Source organism: Leptonychotes weddellii, chromosome X, assembly GCF_054177405.1.
Source record: "Leptonychotes weddellii isolate Sample4059 chromosome X, ASM5417740v2, whole genome shotgun sequence".
NCBI lineage: Eukaryota > Metazoa > Chordata > Mammalia > Carnivora > Phocidae > Leptonychotes > Leptonychotes weddellii.
This window is the reverse complement of record NC_138385.1, coordinates 69,745,075-69,761,189: the sequence shown is the minus strand read 5'-3', so window position 1 is coordinate 69,761,189 and position 16,115 is coordinate 69,745,075. Positions and strand designations below refer to the sequence as shown.

General features: G+C 49.7%; 1 protein-coding gene across 1 annotated transcript; it reads right to left on the bottom strand.

Annotated features, from left to right (window-relative positions):
* Window positions 1-8,439: 8,439 nt before the first annotated feature.
* On the bottom strand, window positions 8,440-16,082 carry SLC38A5 (solute carrier family 38 member 5). Its single transcript, XM_081808946.1, has 14 exons — window positions 16,012-16,082; window positions 15,477-15,592; window positions 15,302-15,375; window positions 14,589-14,681; window positions 14,386-14,464; window positions 12,424-12,506; window positions 12,070-12,128; window positions 11,834-11,971; window positions 11,587-11,666; window positions 10,873-10,973; window positions 10,511-10,626; window positions 9,551-9,695; window positions 9,353-9,456; window positions 8,440-8,893 (listed from the first exon to the last, which is right to left on the bottom strand). Exons 1-14 carry the CDS (start codon window positions 16,015-16,017, stop codon window positions 8,792-8,794), a joined length of 1,296 nt encoding a protein of 431 aa, XP_081665072.1. The 5' UTR covers window positions 16,018-16,082; the 3' UTR covers window positions 8,440-8,791.
* Window positions 16,083-16,115: the final 33 nt, after the last annotated feature.

Genomic DNA, 16,115 nt, shown 5'->3' with positions numbered 1-16,115 from the left:
CCTCTCGTGTGCTCTCTGTCTCTCTCATTCTCTCTGTCTCAAATAAATAAATAAAATCTAAAAAAAAAAAAAAAAAGAAAGAAAGCCTTACCCTCCATCTGTGGCCTCTGACCTTTTCCCACCCTGGGCCATCTCATCCCCCACTGGGGACCAAACCATTAAGAGTTTTGTTGCTGGGAACTGTTCTGAAACCTAACCACCTCCTCACCTCTTCTGTGGCTTCTGCGGGGTTAGGTTTGGGGAAGGAAGCCAACAGCTATTGCTGGTTCACCATCTTCATCTAGAGCTAGATATGCCTTTACGTTTTAACAGACATTTTAAGTCATTACTTATAGCAACAACAACAATAACTGAATATATGTAGCGCTTACCACATGACAGGTGCTATTTTAAGTGCTTTACATATATTAACTCATTTAATCATCATAGCTGCCCAATGAGTTCAATAACTATCCCCAGTTTACTCTTTTTTTTTTTTAAAGATTTTTATTTATTTATTTGAGAGAGAGAGAATGAGAGAGAGCGAATACATGAGAGGGGGGAGGGTCAGAGGGAGAAGCAGACTCCCTGCCGAGCAGGGAGCCCGATGCGGGACTCGATCCAGGGACTCCAGGATCATGACCTGAGCCGAAGGCAGTCGCTTAACCAACTGAGCCACCCAGGCGCCCCTCCCCAGTTTACTCTTAAGTAGACTGAGGCACAGGAAGATTATGTGACTTACACAAGGCCACACAGCTAGTAAATTGAGGAGTCAGAATTCGAACCCGTGCAGTCTGGCTCCAGAGTTCACACTCTGAAAGGCAAGTGCTCTTAGCTATTCTAGCATTCTACCATTAATTAGCATCTACATTCATCCCTTAAACAACAGAAGAACTTCTCTTTTCTTTCCTGTCCCTCCCCTCATCTCCCATGTTTATATTACCTGGAATTTTAGTTCAAGATTGTGATTTTTAAAATTTACAATCAAAACTTATTTAGACTTTTCCATGAATGCTACTATTTTTCCTCTCCCCATTGCTTATTAGAACCCACTTGTTGCTCCTTAATCCATTTTTTCTTCTGCTGGATCATATACCCTAATAATCTTTTCAGAAGGGGTAGGTGTGTGATGAATTTTCTGAAATATTTTTCCTTTCATCTGGATTATCTTGGCTAGATACAGAAATACAGGTTCAAAGTTATTTCTCATCAGCTCTTTGAAGAACTTCTCCACTGTATTTTTCTCTCTTTTCTCTCTGGGACCTTTCAGGATTTTCTTCTTATCCTTTAGGATTTTATCTTTAACCTAGAAATTTTATTTCTAGGTTGTGGCGGTGGGTGGGGGACGCTGGGTGTGTGTGTGTGTGTGTGTGTGTGTGTTAATCATGCTTAGAATTTAGTGGCTCTTTTCAGTTTGAAGATTCATGTCTTTTTTTCAGCTCAGAAAATTCTAGAACATTATTTCTTCAAGTATTGCCTTCTCTTCACTCTTCTATTCTGTCTGGAACTCCTACTAGATGAATGTTGAAACTTCTGGGATCCATCCTCCATTTCCTTTATTTCTTTCATACTATCTACTTCTTTTTTTTTTTTAGATTTATTTATTTATTTGACAGAGAGAGAGACAGAGAGGGAGCACAAGCAAGGGGAGTGGGAGAGGGAGAAGCAGGCTCCTCGCTTAGCAGGGAACCCAATGCAGGGCTCTATCCCAGGACCCTGGGATCATGACCTGAGCAGAAGGCAGACACTTAACAACTGAGCCACCCAGGCGCCCCTCATACTATCTACTTCTTAATCCTTTGTAGTGTAATGTGAAATAATGCCATTACCTGAACATGTTTTTTTTTTTTTTAAAGATTTTATTTATTTATTTGACAGAGAGAGAGATAGCTAGAGCAGGAACACAAGCAGGGGGAGTGGGAGAGGGAGAGGCAGGCTTCCTGCTGAGCAGGGAGCCCGATGCGGGACTCGATCCCAGGACCCCAGGATCATGACCTGAGCCGAAGGCAGACGCTTAACGACTGAGCCACCCAGGCGCCCTGCTTTTTTTTTTTTTTTTTTTCATCGAGTTACTCCAGTTTCTCTTATTGATCTGCAAAAGCTTCATTATATACTAGGGATAGTTACTTTTAATTTGTTGCATATTGTAGGAGACCAGAATATGCCACCCCAAACAAAATATGCCTCTTTGGCATATTAGTGACTTTGAGCTGATTATTTTGAGAAACAGCAGACTGGAGAAGCTCTGGAAACAGTAGATGTTATCCTCTTGTAAGGGAAATTTACATTTATAAAGGAAATTTCCATTTGTAAGGGTGTCTGCCCCCTCTCTGTACTAGGAAGGGAAGGAAGACTAAATCACAAGAAACTCTGATCAACAGAGAAAGCTGTGACTTAAATCTGCACAACAAACCTTATCCTTGTTTACCACACCTCCCCAGGTCACTTCCCCATAACTTGCCTCCCGAACCCATAAGCCCAAACCCCCTTTTTCCTGTTTTAGCCCAAATTGCTATATAAACCCAAGCTCTAGCCATCCCTTGGGATACTCATCCCTGAGTCTCTACCATCGATATATGAGACACATATTAATAGCCTTCTATTTGTTTTTTTCTTATTAATCTTTTATTACAGAGCTCCAGCCAAAAACCCAGAAGGGTAGAAGGAAAGTTTTTTCCTCCCTTACAGTGTTTCAACATTTTCCCTCAAATATACCTTTTCAAATGGTTGTATATGGTGGCCTTTGACTCAGATGAGTCTTTAAGTTTTATGTCTTTAAATATATCAGATTTATTGCTCACAGCCTTGGTGTAATGCCAAGAAATGCCTATGCCACCTCAAGATTCATTATAATATTTCCTAGATTTTCTTCTAGTGCTTTATGAATTTACATTTTCACATTTAAACCTCTAATTTTTCTTGACTTTATTATCTTATATGGTATAAGGTGAGATTTTAATCTTTATTTTTTCCAAGTGGATAAACACCTGTCAAACCATCATTTGGCATACAATCCATCTTTTGCCCACCATTTGGAAATACATGCTGACGCTTTGTATATAGATCAGTATGTTTCTCGTCCTTCTATCTTGTTTCACTAATTGATCTGTTTCTGTGTGTATTCATTTTCTAACCCTCTTATAACAAATTACCACATTCTTGGTGGCTTAAAACAACACAGATTTGGGGGCACCTGACTGGCTCGGTTGGAAGAGCACGTTACTTTTGATCTCGGGGTCATGAGTTCAAGCCCCACGTTGGGTATACACATTACTTAAATAAATGAAAACTTAAAAAAAACCCACAAATTTATTATCTTACAGTTCTGTAGGTCAGAAATCCAAAACAAGTCTCACTGGATGAAAATCAAGGTGTTTGCAAGCTATGTTCCTTCCTGGAGGCTCTAGAGGAGAAACTCTTTCCTCACCTTTTGGTCTCTAGAAGCTGCCCACATTCCTTGGTTCATGGCCCCCTTTCTTCCATCCTCAAAACCAACACATAACATCTCTCTGACCCTGCTCCCATCCTCACATCTCTTTCTCAGACCCTCTTCCACTTACAGGGAGTTGTGATGACATTGGATCTACCCAGATAATCCAGGAGAAGCTATTTTAAGGTTTAGCAACCTTAACTCCACCTGCAACTTCAATTCCCTTTCCCAGGTAACAACATATTCACAGGTTCCAGGGATTAGGATGAGAACACTTTTGGTGGGGGGCACTTATTCTGCCTACCACACTCTTCCAGCCCCCTTACCATGATTTTAAAGTACATTTCAGTATTCGTTAGAGCAAAACACCCTATTATTGGGATGCCTGGGTGGCTCAGCTGGTTAAGTGTCTGCCTTCAGCGCCGGTCATGATCTCAGGGTCCTGGGATCGAGTCCTGCATCAGGGTCCTGGAATGGAGTCCTGCATCGGGCTCCTTGCTCAGCGGGGAGCCTGCTCCTCCCTCTCCCTCTGCTGCTCACACTGCTTGTGCTCTCTCTCTCTCTCTAAGAAATAAATAAAATCTTAAAAAAATATATTGCTTAAAAGAAAACACCCTAGGGGCGCCTGGGTGGCTCAGTCGTTAAGCGTCTGCCTTCGGCTCGGGTCATGATCCCAGGGTCCTGGGATCGAGCCCCGCATCGGGCTCCCTGCTCCGCGGGAGGCCTGTTTCTCCCTCTCCCACTCCCCCTGCTTCACTGTTCCTGCTCTCGCTGTCTCTCTCTCTGTCAAATAAATAAATAAAATATTTAAAAAAAAAAAGAAAACATGGGGCGCCTGGGTGGCTCAGTCATTAAGCGTCTGCCTTCGGCTCAGGTCATGATCCCAGGGTCCTGGGATCGAGCCCCGCATCCGGCTCCCTGCTCCGCGGGAAGCCTGCTTCTCCCTCCCCCACTCCCCCTGCTTGTGTTCCCTCTCTCGCTGTGTCTCTCTCTGTCAAATAAATAAACAAAATCTTTAAAAAAAAAAAAAGAAAACACCCTATTATTCTTTAGTTTTCAAAAAATTTTTAGTTATAAAATAAGTCCTGGGATGTAGTGTACAGCATGGTGACTATAGTTAATACTATATATTTGTAAGTTGCTAAGACAGTAATCTTAAAAGCTCTCACCATAAGAAAAAATTTTTGTAACTGTGTATGGTGACAGATGTTTAACTAGACTTATTGTGGTGATAATTTCACAATATATACAAATATTGAATCATTATGTTGTACATCCAAAAACTAATATGTCAATTATACCTCAATAAAAAAAGTCATATGCTCTACCGACTGATGCCGCCAGGTGCCCCAAAACCCAGCAATATTGTAAACAAGATTATTCTAAAACTTATATGGAAGGGCTGGGGCGCCTGGGTGGCTCAGTCGTTGAGGGTCTTTCTTCGGCTCGGGTCATGATCCCAGGTCCTGGGATGGAGCCCCCGCATTGGGCTCTCTGCTCGGGGGGAAGTCTGCTTCTCCCTCTCCCACTCTCCCTGCTTGTGTTCCCTCTCTCGCTGTCTCTCTCTTTGTCAAATAAATAAATAAAATCTTTTTTAAAAAGAAAAGAAAACTTATATGGAAGGGCAAACAAACTAGAATACCTAAAACAATTTTTCTGAAGATTTTATTTATTTGACAGAGAGAGAGTACAAGCAGGGGAAGTGGCAGGGAGAGGGAGAAGTAGGCTTCCCACCGAACAGGGAGCCCGATGTGGGGCTCGATCCCAGGACTCCAGGATCATGACCTGAGCCAAAGGCTGACACTTAACTGACTGAGCCACCAAGGTGCCCCTAGCTAAAACAATTTTGAAAAAAAAAAAGTAAAATGGGAGGAATTGCCTACTGAATTGCAATACTTACATAGCTACAGGAATCAAGATTGTGATATTGGGGAAAAAATAGACACATAGATCAATGGAACAAAATAGAAAACCCAGAAATAGTCCCACACTGAATTTTTACAGAATACAAAAGCAAGGGGCACCTGGCTGGCTCAGCTGGTAGAATATGCAACTCTTAATCTCAGGGTCCTGAGTTGGAGCCCCATGTTGGGCACAGAGCTTACTTAAAAAAGAAAAAGAAAATAATACAAAAGTAATTCAGTGGAGGAAGAACTGTCTTCAGAAATGGTGCTGGACCAATTGGATATCTATAGGCAAAGGGAAAAAAAAAGCATCCACGTAAACTTCATACCTTATACAAAAATTAATTCAAATGCATCATAGATTTAAATGAAAATGTAAAATTTTTTTTAAAGATTTTATTTATTTACTTGTCAGAGAGAGAGAGAGCACAAGAAGGGGGAGCAGCAGGCAAAGGGAGAAGCAGGCTCCCCACTGAGCAGGGAGCCTGATGCGGGACTTGATCTCAGGACCCTGGGACCATGACCTGAGCCGAAGGCAGACGCTTAACCGACTGAGCCACCCAGGCATCCCGAAAATGTAAAATTTTTAGACTTGGGCATGGTAAACAATTCTTAAACATAACCCATTTTTCATTTATTTATTTATTTATTTAAAAGATTTTATTTATTTATTTATTTATTCATGAGAGACAGAGAGAGAGAGAGAGGCAGAGGGAGAAGCAGGCTTCCCGCGGAGCAGGGAGCCCGATGCGGGACTCGATCCCAGGACCCTGGGATCATGACCTGAGCCGAAGGCAGACGCTTAACCATCTGAGCCATCCAGGCACCCCAACATAACCCATTTTTTAAAAAAAGATGAAATTAGGGCGCCCGGGTGGCTCAGTTGGTTAAGCGACTGCCTTCGGCTCAGGTCATGATCCTGGAGTCCCGGAATCGAGTCCCACATCGGGCTCCCTGCTCAGCGGGGAGTCTGCTTCTCTCTCTGACCCTCCTCCCTCTCATGCTCTCTGTCTCTCATTCTCTCTCTCGCAAACAAGATCTTAAAAAAAAAAAAAATGAAATTAGACTTCACTCTGCCAGAAACCCTGTTGAGAGGATAACCTCTTCTTGTGGGTGTTAAATATGAATACCTGCATTTGTAAGGCCAGGTACTGGAATTTCAAGTTAGCCTTGTTCTTTAAAAGCAGGCTTATTGAGCTTTAATTTAGTATTGAGTTGAGTTAGAGGCAGTAAGGAATGAAGAAGAGTTAAATAAGGAGCATATAGTATGAATCAACTACAGTCAACTGTCCTATTTCTAAATATAGAGAGGAGAAAGATTATCTATAGTGGCCTGCATATGCATTAAAAATTATCTGGGAAGATAAACGAAAGTCTCTTAAATATCCAAAAATTTCTTCCATAAAGAAATACATGTGCGGGGCGCCTGGGTGGCTCAGTCGTCAAGCGTCTGCCTTCGGCTCAGGTCATGATCCCAGGGTCCTGGGATCGAGCCTCGCATCGGGCTCCCTGCTCGGCAGGAGGCCTGCTTCTCCCTCTCTCGCTCCCCCTGCTTGTGTTCCCTCTCTCGCTGTGTCTCTCTCTGTCAAATAAATAAAATCTTTAAAAAAGAAAAGAAAAGAAAAGAAATACATGTGAATTTTAACAGCAATACTATTTTCACCTAGTAGGTTGGCAAGAATCCATGTCTCATGACTCAGGCTGTTGTGAAATGGGCACTCACACACATTGCCAGTGGGAGAGCAAAATGGCCATGCTGGCTCCTACCTCAGGGCCTTTGCACTTGCTGCTGCCTCTGCCTGTAACACTTTGTCTAAATAACCATGTGACTCGCTCCTTTTGGCCAATCTAGGACCCAGCTCCTAGTCTGCTTATCAGTGAGGCCTCCCTGATAACCCTCCCCACCTCCCTCAACACCACACTCAACATCACTTGTTTTCCTCATAGTGCATATCTTTTTTAATTTAATTTAATTTTATTTTATTTTTAAGATTTTTTTTTTAAAGATTTTATTTATTTATTCATGAGAGACAGAGGCAGAGGGAGAAGCAGGCTCCCCGCAGAGCAGGGAGCCCGATGCGGGACTCGATCCCAGGACCCTGGGATCATGACCTGAGCCGAAGGCAGATGCTTAACCGACTGAGCCACCCAGGTGTCCCTATTTTTAAGATTTTATTTATTTATTTAAGACAGAGAGAATGAGAGAGAGAGAGCACATGAGAGGGGGGAGGGTCAGAGGGAGAAGCAAGCTCCTTGCTGAGCAGGGAGCCCGATGCGGGACTCGATCCCGGGACTCCAGGATCATGACCTGAGCCGAAGGCAGTCGCTTAACCAACTGAGCCACCCAGGCGCCCTTTTATTTTTAAGTAATCTCTATACCCAAGGGGCTCGAGCTCACAACCCCAGGATCAAGAGTCCCATGCTCCACCAACTGAGCCAGCCAGGTGCCCCTCATAGTGCTCATCTTTATCAGAAATGATTGATCTCTTTTCCTCTCTTCGGCTAGATGGGGGATCAGCAAATTTTTTTCTGAAAAGGGCCAGATCATAAATAGCTGAGGCTTGGTGGGCCACGTGGTCTCTGTTGCAATTCCTCAGCCCTGCTGTGCTAGCACTGAAGAACCATAAACAATATGTAAGTGAACAAGCATTACTGTGTTCCGATAAAAGGTCTGCAGACACTGCAATTTAAATTCCATCATTTTCAAGTGTCACAAATTATTCTTTTTTGGATTTTTTTTTTCCCCAGTTAGAAATGTGCAAACTATTTTTGGCTCAGTGGCCACACAAAGAGGCAGCGGACTGCTGCCTTTGGCCTGTGAGTCACGGTTTGCCTACTTTTGTACCAGAACACCATCTACAGGGATTATGGTCTGCTTGATTCACTGTTGAAACCCCAGAACCCAAAACAGGGCCTGGCACCCAGGAGGCCCTCAGTAGATGTTTCTCGAGTGAGGAAATGAACAGAACGATGAGTTGGGTAGCAAGTTACTGAAGGAGTGGAGACGTGAGTGAACATTCGAGAGCCGGTTCAATCCTACGCTCAGGGCTTCAGTTTACCCGTGTCTGAACCTAGGCAGGCTCCCCCAGGAAGACGTAGAAAGAGATCAGAAGGCTGAGGCCAGAGTTGCAATTCAGCATCTTTATTCTTCCCCTTGAGCTCGAGGGTGATCCTGACAAACAGCTTCTGCCAGGAGAGGCAGAAAGGACTGGGCTGGGCGGGGATTCCCCAAGGACCTGGTCTCCTCCCGTGGGGTTCGGTTGGGCTTAGGGCCACGATCCAAGCTCAGCATCCCTGGGGAGGAAGGAAGCGGACCACTCTGCAAGCTCTGTGGCCCCCCCTACCTCCAAGAGCCATGTTAATGGGAACCAGCCACCTCCACACGCCAGGCTTGAGGGACCTGGAGAGCGGCCCCATCTTCCTCCACATGCACAGGAACATGCATGCGCACAGGGGCCCGGGGCGGAGCAGGACAAGGTCAGTGTCCGGACACATGGCTCTGGCCTGTGGCCCAGTTGGCAAACATAAAGCCTAGACTGATGGCCATGAAGAGGACCCCCAGGAGACCAAAACACAGAGCCTGTGGACGAGAGGGAGAGAAGATGGGGCTGGTTGGCTCTCCACACCAGCACTCCTGGAAATGTTCCTCAAGCCCTCCATCCCCTCTAGAGTGCCCCATTCATTCCTGACCTTCCTGCTCTCTCCCCTTCCTTAACACCAGCCCCTTCCTAAGAATTCTCCATCTTTCCAGAACCCTTCAGAGAGTATTCTCCTTTATCCTCCTTGAAAGTTCTCCCGACCCTCTTCTAATAGCGCTCCTTCCATCTGCCTGTAGAATGCTCCCTCTGTCTTTGCAGACCCCGCTGGTGCTCTGTCTGCTCAGCCCCTTCCTAAGACAATCTCCTTCATTCTTCCAGACCACCCGCCCTCCTTTCCCCCAGCCCCCTCGGGACAATGTTCCTTTTTATCCCTGGCCATCCTGGGGTGCTCCCTCCTCAGAATGCTCCCTCTTTCCCCAGCCCTCCCCTGGAATGCTCACCTGGATCTTAGGCCAGGAGTAGAGGGGCTCCACCTCAGATGGCACAATGCGGAGGTAGAAGATGCTAGGAAGGATGAAGATGAGGCTGGGGGCTGAGGTGGACCCTGGAGGACAAGCAGGAGGGACAGAAGTCAATGTAAGTTTGGAGTATAAGGCCCATATTAGGTGGGGTCTGGGACTGGGGCTGGGGGTACTAACCAATAACCCCAAAGATATCCCGGATGGTTGGCACGCAAATGACAAGAACATTGACCAAGACAAGCAGGATCAGGGCAATGGCCACATGTCGTGGCCAGCTGAAGTCCCTGCTTGGGAAGAGCAGCTGCTGCAGGGCCCGGCGGATCTGTGGTCAGAGTAGGGTAGGACACCAGTCAGGGCCCAAGAGCTGCTGCCCCCCTCCCTGTGGTCATCTGGCTTGAACTCCACCCTCTGAGCATCCATCTGTGCCTCCATCCCGTGTGAGGTCCCTGATCCTCCCTCCATCTGACTATCTACATGTCCACCTGGTCTGAGCTTCCGTCTGTACCTCCACCTTCTGAATGAGCACCTTGCCACCCTTCTGACAATCCATGCCTCTTCCTTCTGTCTGATCACCCATCGATGCCTCGACCCGCGCTCTGGAATCTCTGCCTCCCTGTCTGACCGGCCTCCTGTCCTTCCATTCCGTCTGAGATCCCTGCCTCTCTCGCCATCTGACTACCTCTCTCTCCCTCCTCTGTCTAGTCACCCCACCCCCCCATCTGAGAGCCTGGTCCCTCTTATACCTCACTATTTCTGCCTCCACCCATCCTAAGGGATGCTGTCCATCCCTGTTTCTTCATTCTGACTGTCCATCTCTCTCTGCCTCTACCCTGACTATTCCTGCCTCCCTCTTCTGCCTGGCCAGACATCTGGTGCCTCCTCCCTCCAGCTGACTACCCCTCCCCCCACTCATTCTCTCTGTCCTGCCACCGATGTCCCCTTTCTGTCCGACCATCAGTTTTTGCCTCCTCTGTCCACCTGCCTACTCCGCCTTCCCTATCTGTCCACCCCCGCCTCCTCCATCCATCCATCGGCTCCCGCCTCCGCCCCGCAGCCAAACATCCCTGCCTACACCCTCCACGCATCTCCGTCCGCTCCGTGCCCCGCCCCCGAGCTCCCGACCCCGCCCCCACGTACAGGGAACAGCACGACCGGCACAGTGAGAGTCACCGCAAGCAGCACTGCCAGGCGCACACAGAGGATGAGCAGGTCCTGCTGGCTATACATGTGCAGCATCTCCGCCTCCACGCTATCTGGGCCGCGGGGCATGGGACACAGGATGCACGGTGTGGTGGGAGCACCAGGACCAGCGCCCCGGAAACACACACACACACACACACACACACACACACACACGGCAACAAAATCCACATGTGCCACGTGCACCCCCTCTTTGGAAACTGACGGGTCCGGGGCACAGAGGGAAAGAGCTCAGGCTCCTGCCCGAGCAGTCTGCCCAGTCCCCACTCCAGCCCCCACCTGGCCCCAGCCCCACTCACTGTAGAAGGTGAGGTATCCAAAGGTCGCTGTGAGCCCATACATGCAGAACATGGCCCCAATGGACACGTTGGCCACGGCCTGCATTCTGTGCTTGGAGGGCCTGAGTCACAGAGGTTATGGAACGGTCATGCCCAGACCCCTGGACTTGGTGCAGGCCCCTCAAAAGGAGCCCAGGCCCTCCTGAGTCTCCTTCTTCCAGAGCTGATGTCCAGCTGGTACACACTGGGACGCCCATCTCTACTTCCCCTGTGTGACTAGCCAAGCCTCCCTCTGTCCATCCAGCTCACCCCATAGGACCATCTTTGTCTATCTCCTCTGTCTGGCCATCTCTGCCTCTCCCTCGCATCTGACCTCCATGCTGTGCCCCTATCTCATCACCCACACATCCCTCCATCATATCCTCCCTGCCCCCCTGTGCTGTCCACCTGTACCCCACTCTCTCTGACCATCCCCACCTCCTCATCCCCATCCATGCATGCTATCCCCTCCATCTGATCATTTCTGCCTCCCCACTCTGCCCATTCACACTTGTACAGAATATTTAAGCCCTAATCAATAAAAAGGCTCTGCCCGGCACACCCCCACCAAGGCCACCTCAAACCCCTCCCCCAGCACGATCTAGCCACGATCAAGCCACAGTACCAGGACTACTTGAGGGATTGTGGGACATTATGACTATCGCACCACCTACGCCCACTTGCCTGCCCACTCACCGGCAGAGCTCTGTGTAGATGGGCAGCACCTCGGGGTGGCAGACGAAGGCAAAAGCCATAATGGGCACTGTGTAGAACATCTAGGGGAATGGCCCACATACCCGAGATTAGAACCTACAGGGATCTCTCCCCCACCCCTCTTCCCCCTGGCCCCACCATGGGAGCCCCCTAATGTCCGATGCCCAGCTCCACTCTGAGCAGGATAGGACCAGAGGTACAAGCTCTATACACGCACGCGCACACCCACCTGCGAGTCCACGGTGAACATCTGGGCCTCACAGCTCCTGTTGAGTCCCTGGATGGGAAGGCCCGGGGGATTCTTGCTCTCCACTGCTGTCTCATTGAGACCTACAGCACAGCCAAGCTGGAACTTCTTGTAGATGACCTGGGGGAGGGTGGGGAAGTGAGGTCATGGGGAAGGCTACGTCCCCATGTTCCAAACTCTTTCTTCGCTTTTTTCATGTCCTTCTCCCTCAGACTCACCGAAATGAGGAAAAACAGCATACAGGTCAAAGAGAGACCACTGGTATACCCCAGGTAGCCTGCAAGGGGTAATACACAGAGCCTCAGAAATCAAGGGACCGCCCATCTAGCAAATATCAAACCCTAGTTTGGCCTTTCAGGCCACCTCACCCCAATTAGGCCACCCTCTTGCACAAGCTTTTACTTCTACCTGGACCCACCTCCCCTCCATAGCAAACTCCTATTCATCTGTTAAAGCCCACCTCACACAAGCTCTCCCCTGGTATGTCACCGCCCTCGAACATGGGGGTTTTCTCAATCTGGCTCCCCTTCTCTAAATCCACTATCCAATGACCAACACAGGAAGCCTCTTACCCAAGTGTCTCATGAGGGCCAGTGGCAGGATGATTAACACACTGACAATGATGATGAGGAGGTTTCCCTTCAAGAACCAGCCCCTGGGGAGACAGGCAAACACAGTGACTAGCTGCCTGCCAAAGAAAACCATCAGGCAGGCACTCGTAGAAGACAGCCGAACAGACGGATTTCTGCCTGCAGTCGGGGGAGATGAGCTGACGCCTCAGCTGTGAGAAGTCATTCAGGCCGTCACGGTGACAAATGGCACAATGGGATGGGCAGAAAGGGCCAGAAGGGTAATCAGACTGTCAGTCGAACCCTGTCAAAGGGACACAGCTAAGAACACACACACACAGGCAGACACAACTGTGCCGTCAGACTCGCAAGCGGACATACAACCAGATGGGCAGACAGGACCCCGAACCAGTGAGACTCCCGCAGTCCAACACACGGTACCGGACACCGAGTGAGTCCCGACCTGGTGCGTCCCACGGGTCGAACAACAGTCGATGATCAGGCAATGGTGCAAAGTGAAACAAGAAGGTCAGGAAGACACACATGTGGTTGTCTGAACAGCTCAAGGTGTGTGTTGAACACCTAAAAGTAGCTGGGCCAACTTGGCCGCACAGCCAAAGATCGAAATAGAGGCAAAACCAACCAGCTCTTGTTGGGACCCAGCTCAAAGAAAGAGTGGGATCTGTACGGATATTGGAGGGGGGTGCCTAGACAAGACAGTTAATACAGAACCGGCTGAAAAACTGCTCATTTGTCCAAAAGAATTGTATTAATTGCCTACGATGTTCCAGGCACTCACACACCATCTCGTACACACAGTGACACAGAAATAAACCGACAAAGCACCACTGAGCACATAGTCGCTGGGAACTAATTATAGTAATTAGATACACCTCATCACACAGCTTGTCAGCTACCTAAACAGTTTCAGAATCAAACCCGAAGATCTAAGAGGATACACGGAGTCAGCCGTCACATACAAACAACTGAACAGACTCAGCCAGCAGAGGGATCGAAAATCAAGGGGTGCCTGGGTGGCTCGGTCAGTTAAATGTTTGCCTTCGGCTCAGGTCATTGTCCCGGGGTCCTGGGATCGAGTCCCGCGTCGGGCTCCCTGCTCGGCGGGAAGCCTGCTTCTCCCTCCCCCACTCCCCCTGCTTGTGTTCCTTCTCTTGCTGTGTCTCTGTCAAATAAATAAATAAAATCAAACATGCCGTCAACTAGATGCATACTCAGAACAGTGGTCAAACACACATGGTGGGAACCATAGTCCAGAGGACATATCGTCAGAGTTGAGGATCACACACACACACGCACACACACACACACACACAGCCAGAAGGAACTTGCCAGAAAAAAAATGGCTGCCAAATTAAACAGAGATGGGAGTCCACTGGCGCATACAGTCAGAGCCAATCACATACACATAGTTGGTACCACAGTACACCACACGCTCACACTTACAGCCAGACAGATTTCGCCAGCCTGAGGGACCCTGAATCAAACAGAATCTGCCGGACGGGGAAAAGTCAGAGTAAGCAAATGTCAGACACACATGGTTGGACTCCCAGCACAGAGGACACAGCTGTAGCCAGCTGTGGTGCAGCTGGCCAGAGAGCCGGCCAGTACTACGGTCCAGAACCAAATCCACAGAGCTTCGGGCTACTTGATGTGTACAGTCACATGGTCAGCCTCGGAGTCGACTGGACATACGGAGTCAGCTACCAGACAGAGTCAGCCAGAGCAACAGTCACCAAAACCAACCCGTGGTCTACCAGATAGAGCAACGGTCACACGCGCTGTTGGCCTCACAAAACAGAAGCATCACAGTCTGACCCCACTGGCCTGCCCAACAGTCTCAGAACACCTGGGAGTCAGCTGGGCACAGAGTTGAAGAGAGCAGGCAGACCGCACAGGTAGACTCAATGGCCTGCCGGCCAGAGCCAAGGGGTGTTGCTCACTCACCCCTCAGGGTCCATGTCCAGGAAGGTGCCGATAACCAGGGGGAGTTCGGATTTGATGATGAACAGGTAACTGGACATGGCTGGTGCAGGTGGGGGGAGGTATAAGCAGAAGGATTCCCCTCATCCCCCCAGCCCAGCCTGAGGAAGCCCACCCCACCCCACCCTCTTCCCCCAAGCTGATCCCCTACCTCCCAGAGTCCTCACCCCCAACATTGTGCAGACAGATCACTGCGGCCACCACTACCTTCCCCGCGGGCCCCAGAGCCCTCTGTCCCAGCTGCTCATAGGCTCGGATCCCTGGGGTAGGAAGACAGGAGGGAATGGGTTGTGCGTCCAGGAGGCCAGGCCAGGGGTGAGGGGGTGGGGGTGGGCCCAAGGGTCAGGGAGCTGAGGAGCTGGGACTGGGGGTAATTGGGTCTGATTGATGGAAGCTGGAGGTGAGGGTTAAGCAGTTCGGGGTGGGGTTGAGGTGGAGCCTGGGAGGTGGGATCTGTGACCAGGGAGAAGGTTGGGGGCTGGAGGTGGGTAGTGGGTGTCTTGGGGTCATGGGGCTGGCTTCCACAATTAGGGGGAGCTAGAGACTGAAGAGTGGGGGTTAGAAGCAGAATGTAGTAATCTGGGTGTGGGGAGGGTCTGAGAAATGAGGTTTGGTGTCAGACTGAGGGGTGAGGGATGAGGATTGGGAGGTGGGGACCTGGGAGCCCAGTTAAGTTCTGAGGGCCACCGTGCAGTCTGAGAGCTGGAGTCCAGGGAGTTGAGGATGGAGTCTGGGGTCCTGGGTCCAAGATCTGGGGGTGTGGTATGTTCAGTGTGGTTATGTTCGGAATCCAGGGTTTGGGTTGAGGTCTAGGGTCTCAGGTCGGAGGGGTGGGTCCAGAGTCTGGGGTCCAAGATACGGGTCGAGCTCCAGGCCTTACCTACAACGCCAGCACAGGTCAGCAGGAGATGGATGGAGTATGAAGACAGAAGAGCAATGCATAGCAACAGGGCCCTGTGACAGATGGCCCAGCTCAGACTTGGCCCCCAGGCCCCCGGCTTGGCCCACACAGCACCCCTGCCCCGCCCCACACCCGCAGGCTGCCCAGGACTCACAAGAAGAAGAGGACCCCTGTGTGGGCCATGGCATAGGCCAGTCCCAGGATGCCGCTGCCCATGATGGCGTTGCTGAGATTGAACACTGACATTCCAAATGATGTCTTCCCCTCGAACTGTGGGGGAAGGGGCCAGGCCCGGGCACACATGGGGAGGGAGACCAGGTAAGGAGACCAGGGCTGGGGCCCAGGAAAGACTAGGGGAGAAGTGAATGGGGCGGGGAGAAGCCCAGAAAGGGCCCGAGGACGGAGGCTAGGAAGGAAAAGGAGTTGAAGCCAGGGAGAAGCTGGAAAAGCAAGAGCTGGGAAGGAAGAGCTAGGAGAAACTTCGGAGGGGAGAAGCTGGAAGTGGAGAAGAACAGGGTAGAGTGCAGCAGTCACCAGAGGCAAAACAGCTAGGGAGGGGAGCAGCTGGGGACTGGGGAGCAGCTGGGGCAGGAAACAGCTAGGCAGGGAAGCCCCGGGAAGAGGGAACAGTAGGGGAAGAGAGGAGCTGGGCAAGGTGCAGCTGGGACAGATCCTGTGAGGTCACTCACATCCATGAACTCGATTGGCTTCCTCCCTGGAGCAGGAGGATGGCTGGGCAGGAAGCCTTCGCGTTCCTGCCTGTAGCTGGAGAGGGCAGAGAAAACCGGGGTGG

Coding starts and splice junctions, on each gene's coding strand:
- SLC38A5 (XM_081808946.1), bottom strand. Junction 12,507..14,385: donor CTGGACATGGACCCTGAGGG/GTGAGTGAGCAA, acceptor CTGTCTCCCCAG/GGGCTGGTTCTTGAAGGGAA. Junction 10,974..11,586: donor ATCTACACAGAGCTCTGCCG/GTGAGTGGGCAG, acceptor TCTGTGACTCAG/GCCCTCCAAGCACAGAATGC.